Source organism: Palaemon carinicauda, chromosome 18, assembly GCF_036898095.1.
Source record: "Palaemon carinicauda isolate YSFRI2023 chromosome 18, ASM3689809v2, whole genome shotgun sequence".
Lineage (NCBI taxonomy): Eukaryota > Metazoa > Arthropoda > Malacostraca > Decapoda > Palaemonidae > Palaemon > Palaemon carinicauda.
Genome location: NC_090742.1, coordinates 104,110,829 through 104,120,751, shown reverse-complemented (window position 1 = coordinate 104,120,751; position 9,923 = coordinate 104,110,829). Strand labels below are relative to the sequence as shown.

The 9,923-nt window shown below is 39.2% G+C and overlaps 1 protein-coding gene across 1 annotated transcript; it reads left to right on the top strand.

Moving 5' to 3' along the window:
* The first annotated feature begins 1,493 nt into the window (after window positions 1-1,493).
* On the top strand, window positions 1,494-2,714 carry LOC137657462 (uncharacterized). The gene is made up of 2 exons (XM_068391800.1): window positions 1,494-1,514; window positions 2,226-2,714. Exons 1-2 carry the CDS (start codon window positions 1,494-1,496, stop codon window positions 2,712-2,714), a joined length of 510 nt encoding a protein of 169 aa, XP_068247901.1.
* Window positions 2,715-9,923: the final 7,209 nt, after the last annotated feature.

Sequence of the window (9,923 nt, the reverse complement as noted above, 5' to 3'; positions counted from 1 at the left end):
ATATATATATATATATATATATATATATATATATATATATATATATATATATATATATATATATATATATATATATATATATATATATATATATAGGCATATATATACATACATGCATATATATATCTATATATATATATATATATATATATATATATATATATATATATATATATATATATATATATATATATATATATATATATATATATATATATATATTCTAGCTAAATTACAACCCTACTTGGAAAATACATTACAAATCAATCCACACCGATTATGAGTTACGATGATTGAAAATCGGTTTAAATTAATTTGTAATATATAAACATATACATATATATATATATATATATATATATATATATATATATATATATATATATATATATATATATATTACAAGTGAATTTAAACTGATTTTCAGGTACTATGGTTGAAATATAAAATTATTGTACCAACCGTGTGTCATACAATCGTACATAGTAACCATAGTAACGACATTTCTCTTTTTTGTATATATAATCCTTTGTATCTTCGCTCTCCCCTCACACTGACAGCGACCTGAATCAACCTGTCTGTTCTTCTTACCGTTAAATGTAAACAGAACCGGTTGCCGGTTGGACATGAAATAGCCTGTTATATTTTATGACCCTCTTGCCTGGACTTGATGTATATATAAACTGGATGTCCTGTAATAAAGTTACTCAGTTGCTTTCATCTTGCCTTTTGAGGCACATCCCCTCTCGGCCCGTTACATTGGTGACCCTGGAAGTCGACTCGCTCCTCCTGCCTTCACCTCCCCCCCCCCCCCCCCCCCCCCACGTCACTGGTAATGTGGCGGACTCCACAGGAGTTGGCAGCACCCGATTCAAACTTTCGTCGTTCGCCAGCGGAGAGGCATTTGCTTGGTTTCAGAGCGCAGAAGTCCGGTTCCGCATCAAGGGCGTGGCTCGCTCAACCACCAAGGCATATTAAGTTCTTGAGGCAATACCTGGGGACACCTTCCCGGAAATCTCGGATTGGATTTGTAAACAAGGAGACACCCCAATAGCGTATGATGCCCTCAAAACATACCTTCTGTAGCAGTACTTGCCGTCGCCAGCCGCCCGTATACCAAAGCTTTTTCAGCTCTCTCAACAACCGTTGGGGGACCAGAGGGCTTCGCTCGCCCTCAGGGAAATGACCAGTATCACTCGCCTGCAACATGCCAAAGGCGGCTCTCCTCGTGAGATGAACCTACTTCGTGCCCTTTGTGTACGCCGTTTACCCGAACCTGTACGCACTGCCATACCCGGAAATCTCGGATTGGATTTGTAAACAAGGAGACACCCCAATAGCGTATGACGCCCTCAAAACATACCTTCTGTAGCAGTACTTGCCGTCGCCAGCCGCCCGTATACCAAAGCTTTTTCAGCTCTCTCAACAACCGTTGGGGGACCAGAGGGCTTCGCTCGCCCTCAGGGAAATGACCAGTATCACTCGCCTGCAACATGCCAAAGGCGGCTCTCCTCGTGAGATGAACCTACTTCGTGCCCTTTGTGTACGCCGTTTACCCGAACCTGTATGCACTGCCATACCCGATGTCGATAGTTTACCCATAAAGGACTTGATGACCAAAGTCGAGCCCTTATGGACTGCCACTTCACAACCTTCAAGACCTCCATCAACGCCTCCACTCCTGACGAAGAGGACACCTATTCAACGTCAACCGAAGCTGACGTGAATGCCGTAGGACATACACGCCTACCTTGTGACATGTCAGAGTGGAGACAAAGCCACCCATCACCCACCACTCGCTCGCGCCCCAACCAACAACTTCTACAGCCACTTACTGCCGCCCATCGGTCCCAGTTTTGCTATTACCACTCCAGATTCGGGGCTGTCGCGTAGAAATGTGCCAAGGATTGTCAGTGGCCAAAAAGACGTGTAAGTAGGCCATCGCTCGTAGCGGTGGCCTCCCATGTTTCTAATCTTTTCTTTTTACATGATGCAGGAACGGTCCTGCGATTTTTGGTAGACAAGGGTGCTTGTCATTCTCTTTTGCCAAGGGAACTCTTCAGGACACGTCATGGTCTGTCTACGTCTGCCGACATCCGCCTGGTAGCTGCCAACGGATCTGCGATTCCCACCTACGGTTACGAGAACCTCCCATTATCGTTTGGAAATGGTAAATTTAATTGGAGTTTCTCGTTGCTGACGTCACATTGCCAATCCTCGGTGAGGATTTCCTCTCTCATTTCCACCTTCTGGTTGATGTCGCCCACCGACGATTGGTCAACCCCTCTTCACTTCTTCAACCCACCCTTTCCAACCTCGCTCTCCACATCTTTGCACCCACGGATGCCTACGCCCACCTCCTCACGTCCTACCTGGAATTTTCCCATCCAGAACCTTGCCAAACGCCCACGGCTCCTGCCAAGCATGGTATTTATCACCATATCAAGACGACGAGACCCCCAGTCTTTGCAAAATTCAGACGTCCAGCACCGGATCGATTGGCAGCCGCCAAAGAGATGTTCGTTGAAATGGAGGAAATGGGTCTTTGCCAAAAGACTTCTAGCCCATGGTCGTCACCCTTACATATCGTCCTGAAGAAAGACGGCTCCCTCCGTCCGTGCTGGGATTACAGGCGCCTGAACATGCAAACAGAACATCGCCGACATGATATGACCTCCTACCTGCACAAAAGCGAAGGTTTTCTCCACACTTGACCTCCTGAAGGGGTATTATCAGGTGCCTATGAACCCAGAAGACATCCCCAAGACCGCCATCACCACTCCGTTTGGTACATACACCTTCAATTACTCCTGTTTTGGCCTTCGTAATGCTGGGGCAACGTTTCAACGTCTCATGGAGGGCATCTTAGGACACCTCCCCTTCTATGTATGTTATGTGAACGATATACTTGTGTTCTCTTCCTTAAAAGAGGAACACCTCTATTAACTGCAACAAAACGTCTTGTAGCCCCCATTTTCTGCCAGCCATAGCCGCCACTCTTGCTCCCCTCTATGCCTCCCTCAGTGGCAAGCCAAAAGACCTGAAGTGGGGTCCCTTTCAAGAAGCAGTCTTCTGCAATGCAAAGAATGCCCTATCGACCACTGCTGCTCTCATTTTTCCCATCCCACATGCCCCTCTCCTTCTCTCCACCAATGCCAGCAATGTCGCTATTGGTGCAATACTCGAACAGGTGGTCATTGGCTCACCCCGCCCATTGGCCTTCTTCAGCAGAAAACTGTCCAAGGCGGAATCAGGTTATTCTACCTTCGATCGCGAATTGCTGGCGGTGCACTTGGCTGTCTGCTACTTTCGCCATTTCTTAGAAGGCATGCCCTTCGTCATTCGCACAGACCACATGCCTCTGGTGCACGACTTCACGCCATCAACGCCGATATCTCTCTGCTGTGGCTGGATACAATTGCACCCTTGAACATGTCCCTGGGAAAATGAATCCCATTGCCGATACCCTGTCAAGAAACAAGTTGGTTGCCATTCAACTGGAATTGGATTACAATGCCTTGGCTAAAGCCCAACGACAGGATCCAGAGTATCAAGCTTGTAATATATACTGCACATCCCTCTGTTGGGAGGACGTCCCCCTCGACGACTCCAACACCACCCTCCTCTGTGACATGACTACTGGTAGACCGCAACCTTGGATTCCTGCTCCAATGCGGTGACAGGTGTTTGATTTCATTTATGGCCTTTCATTTGGCACGGCATTTCTAAGGATGCTAAGGATTGGGTCCGCACCTGTACTTCTTGCCAAACTTCTAAAGTACATTGACACACCTTTCCTTAACCTCAGCGTCGTTTCGCCCACATTCACGTCGATGTTGTAGGCCCCCTACCCAGATCACAAGGACATTGTTACCTGTTTACCGTCATCGACTGCTCCACTTGTTGGCCTGAAGCCATTCCCATGGAAACTGCAACGTCCGCCTCATGTACATCTGCCTTACTCTCAGGATGGATTGCAAGATTTCATATCCCTGAGCATATTTCTTCTGACAGGGGTACCATTTTCACCTCTCAATTATGAACATCATTAGTGAATCTCCTGAGCATCACCCTACATCAGACAACTGCCTACAACCCCACTGCCAATGGAATGGTTGAACGTTTTAATCACACCCTAAAAGCAGCTTTGATGTCCCGCTGCAAGGACTCCAACTGGTTTACTCAGCTTCCCTGGGTTCTCCTGGGCCTAAGGATCACTCCTAAAGATGCCCTGGATGTCTCGGCAGCTGAAATGGTGTATGGCGACCCGTCAGTTATCCATGCCGAATTTTTTCCTTCTGCTACCTCTTCCGATGATCTCCAGCACATACGTCACGTCGTGGGAAAATTTACTCCATGCCGCAAGACTTATAAGCCCCCAGCAAAGATCACATACCGACAGACTTGCACTCTGCAACGCACATCTTCCTACGTAACAACACTAGCAAGCCACCACTATCGCCCCTTAACACGGGCCCTCTCCTTGTGATCCGACGCAGTCCGGAAGCATTCCTACTAAACATTCGTGGCAAAGAAGACTGGGTCACCATTAATCGTCTAAAACCTGCTTATCTCCTGCCAGATGACCTGCCTACAGGGCGCCCTATTTATCATGGGGAGCCATGTACCAACCCTGTTTCACACGGTCGTACATAGTAACAATATTTCATTTTTGTATATATTATGCTTGTCTCTTCGCTCTCCCCTCGCACTGATAGGAACCTGAAATAACATGTCTGTTTTTCTCACCGTTAACTGTTGTCGGTTGAACATAAAATTGCCTGTTATGTTTTGTATGCCCTTTTTGCCTGGAGTTTATGTATATACAAACGAATGTTCTGTAACAAGATTTACTCATTTGCTTTCATACTGCCTTTGAGTCACAGCCTTCTCTCGGCCCGTCACAGTATCCATCATCGACTATCTATTATGTAATGTTAATACTTAAATTTCGTTACTTATAAACCTTCCAACATTAGCATCTACTTTATTCTACTACTGCTATCTTTTACAAATCAACTGATAGTGAATTAGATTAGTCAAATTTGCTAGAACATTAACGCTTATCAAATAACATTTAGGCATTGATTCAATATCTTACAGACTGTATCAAGAACCTACAATTAACCTGTCTTCACAACCCCCTAAACAGAAATGACTTTGAACTTTACTATTTTCTCAGTGTCGGACTGATAAGGCCTGGGGGGGGGGGTGGTTAAATGGGAAACACCCCCCCCCCCCCACCCCTGCCCCCAACCCTTCCCTGGAAAGTTTCTATTTGGTCGCTCATACAAGAAAGTAATAAACTAAAAATAATGCTTTATATATATATATATATATATATATATATATATATATATATATATATATATATATATATATATATATATATATATATATATGTGTGTGTGTGTGTGTGTGTGTGTGTGAGTGTGTGTGTATGTTTTGTATTTGCAGTGGATAGTTGAGATGTCAAATGAAAAAACAATGAAATATGAAATATGGTAACTCGATTTGTAACATTTGTATGCTTTTGCATACAGCCCTTTACTGTCTTTGATTTGCTAAGGTTGGAGAAGGTTCCGCCCATTTCGTAGAAGTTGTAAGAACAGCAACTTCTTGTATGTTTGGTCATGGGAACACTACTTACATCTGACAAGAGATTTTCCCTGAGTGTCGGCTTTCTTTTGATTCTAACTGTACAGTATGTTATTTTTAGGGAGGGGGGGGGGAGCCATGTACCAACCGTGTGTCACACGATCGTACATAGTAATGACATTTCTCTTTTGTGTATATAAAATCCTTTGTATCTTCGCTCTCCCCTCGCACTGACAGCGACCTGAATCAACCTGTTTGTTTTTCTTACCGTTAACTTTTAACAGAACCGGTTGCTGGTTGGACATGAAATAGTCTGTTATATTTTATGACCTTCTTTCCCGGACTTGATGTATATATAATCTGGATGTTCTGTAATAAAGTTACTCAGTTGCTTTCATCTTGCCTTTTGAATCACAGTGTCTCTCGGCCCGTCACAATATATTAACTAACATATGGCCTAATTTAATTTTTCAATAGCTGCCGTTCCTTACTATATTAGCATTTATGAAGTTTTTTGAAATGCATATATATATATATATATATATATATATATATATATATATATATATATATATATATATATATATATATATATATGTATGTATGGATACTATATATGTATATATATACATATATATATATATATATATATATATATATATATATATATATATATATATATATACAGTGTATATATATATATATATATATATATATATATATATATGTGTGTGTGTGTATATATATATATATATATATATATATATATATATATATATATATTATATATATATATATTTCTATATATTATATATATACATATATATATTTCTAAAAACAGTTTTAATCTCATTAAAGGTTTTATTTATTTATTTATAAACATATATATATATATATATATATATATATATATATATATATATATATATATAATATATATATATACAGTATATATATATATATATATATATATATATATATATATATATATATATATATATATATATATATATATATATATATATATAGGGTAAATTTGTTTCCTCCATATTAAAATCTACTGTTAAGATTCCTAAAACGTGAAAAGAGATGAAAATTAACGGCAACCTTCAAAAACCAAACCATATCATTCTACTTTGAGGGTTTTTTTCTAAATAAGAAACACTATATATAGATATTATATTTATTTCTGATTGATGATAAACCTAATAATAACTGACCTGTAATCCATCTGAGCGTGTTCTTTTTTTAATATCAAAAGCAGTTCTAAAATAAGACAAGATATGAATAAGCATCCTTCATCCATATTTCTGCGCTTACCTTATTTATATTAATTGGTTGAGACTCATAATCTTGGCAGTTCTATATGACCAGTATCAGCTCTCTTGGGTCATTAACCCATGAATTAGCAAATTGACGGGTTGAGATTTTCAACGCTAACATCAAACAATATCCGTATGACAGAAAAAACGAGCAACATTAATCTTTATTATAATTCCAAATTATTAGCTTTGATGCTAAATTTCTAATTACAAACGGATATGATTGAGTAATTGCAAAAATTTTTAGATAATTATGATTTACGTTTGTCTATAAGTGATTATAATTTAGTAACGATTACATATTGTAATTCAATTTCTATTTTGATTAATTTTTATTTGAAGGGGGCAAAACAAAAAACTGAATTGCAATGGGAAATAACATTTTCCCAATTTAAGATAATTTAGATATATTATAAAATGCTTTGGAACTAAATTCTTGCCCAGCATTTTACAACCTGGTCTCCTAAGGTTTGGATATGTAAACAATATATTTTTCATATGGCCTTAACTGAAAACTTAAATAGATTTCTTTCAGAATCGAGTGATCGGGTGACTCATTCATGTTTACGTATCAAGAAGAAAATTACGTCTGTCTCCCTTTTTAAGAATCTATGTGCACCATACTCCTATTGTCTGTTATCAAATACATTTTCACTACAAACACATCAATAAGATAAAGAGGAAAATTTTTTCCATGCTTCTAGGAGCTTTACTTGCTGCAGCCCTGAATTAAGGATTAACCTTGAATTATTTTTAGCATCGCATATAAACAGAGATATCCCAATTGTTTCCTTGAGCCTCCATTGCAAAAGGCTAAAATACTTTTTATCTAGTCACGACAAAAACCAATTTTACCATCAATATGTACTTCCGTTTAGTCAGGAAGCCTAGTGGAGTTCATTTACTCTTTTGGGAAGGAAATGTTTGACCATGCTGATCGGCTGCTACTGATATGGAAATAAAAGAAAAAAAAAAAACTTTCTCAAGTTCAACCTTCCTGGGGTTTAGAGGGGTTAGGCCCCCAAGCCCTCCAAAAATAGGCCTTTATTTACATTTTGGAGAACAATATTGAAATCAATATCCTTCCGAGTTGAAATATGCAACCTAAGAAAACAAAATGTCAGGGGTTCACATTTAAGAAGGGTTCTTTTCGGGGGTTCAATAGGGGTTTGATTACACTTTCGAGAACAATGTTGGAACTCATACTGGTAATTCACCTTGCATACCTTATCGAAAGTACATCACTTAAGAAAACATATTACCTGGCATTTTTTTCTTAAGAAAGGTCAGTTAGGGTCAGGAACGGTAAAAAAAAAAATGATATAATTAAATTTCAGAGAACAATGGTGAATTTCATGTTACTTATATCTTATGCATCCCTCAACTAAAATAACTAGCTTAAGAAGCAGTATTTTCAGGGTTTACACAGAAGAATGGTTCTTTTGGAGGGGTCAACAGGTCTTCAATTGCACTTCTGAGAACAAGGTTGAAACTCATACCTTATCCAAAATATTTCAGTTAAAAAAGTATATTATCTGGCAATTTAGCGTAAGAAAGGTCAGTTTTGGTCAGATAGGGTCAAGATAGCTTATAAATATATTTCAGAGAACAATGGTGAATTTCACATTGCTTATATCTTTTGCATCCCTAATTTTAAATGTCCAGTTTAAGAAACAATATTTTCAGGGGTTTCAATTTATGAAGGGTTCTTTTGGAGGGTTCAGTAAGTTTTCAATTACATTAGATTGTAACAGGAAATTAGAGAAAAAAGCTACATTTTATTTTACTATCATTTCACTACATACATCTACATCACTCTCACTGTCATCGAAGTCTGAGTCGAAGCAGGGCTCTTAAGCCTTAGCATCAATGTCGTCGTCAGTTGGACAAGCAGAGTCAGGGAGAACAGAGTCTGGCATCTGGGATCTGGTGTTCCACATAATTCGGTAGGCATTATAAACAAGTTACCAATCTTTTTAATGGCTCTTTTTGGATCATCTTGTCACATGCTGCATGCCATGTCATTCCCACAAAGTCGCTGTGATGTATCTTCTGCTAGATGACATTTTCAAATTGTGAAATACAGCTTGCATCTACACCCTTCAGACTTGCACAGACCCCCTTGCCCTTCTTTGCTCCAAAGGACTTCTCGAAACATAAGAACCTGTGCTAGTTCAGGGGCATTACCCTCTTTGCACCATATATATCTTGGCAGTTTACTCTTTATGAAGTTTGCATGTTGGTTCATCTACTTCACCCATTGGCATTGCAGAGAGTGTACCTAGGTAGACTTTAACTGTTTTCAGCAATTTTTAGAGGGCACTCGTTCCTTTCCTAATAAAGAATGGGGTGTAATCGCATCCTGCGAAAGCATGAAAACCTGGTAGGGCTTCACAAACTTTGGACCAAATCTTCCTGGCAAAGGCTAAAATATTAACATAGCACTTGTTGCCTTGACCTTTGGTGTCAATGTCCATCCACACATTGATTTTTATTAGATGACAATGATGTAAGAGGATTACAGCAACATCATTATCTAAGGCCCTCACAACTATGTAACCAAAGTGCTGAAGAGTAATATCAGAAACAATTGCATTGAGAGAGATATTTCTGTCAGCCTCTGGATAGTTAAAATTTCAGTGAGTTACTGGTGTAACTTCAATAAACCCATTGATTCCCCTGAACCACACACAGTTTGTGTCTACACTAGCATAAAGCTCCCTATCAATCAGCTCTGCAAAAGGCTGATTGTGTGCCAAATCTTCCACAAAATGTAGGGTAGATTTTGATTGAAGGATTTGGATTTTAGAGCTTTCTGAAGACTGGGTGGACGAATTTGTTCTGCTGCACTGATGACATAAATGGTGTCCTCCACCCTATGGCACTCACGCTCATTATTCATAACGGAAGATTCTTCATATGTATCAAAAAAAATTTCTACCCATTTTGAAGGACGAACTTCAGGAAAGCTTGTGAAAGTCCACCTTAGGTTGGAGCTAGATT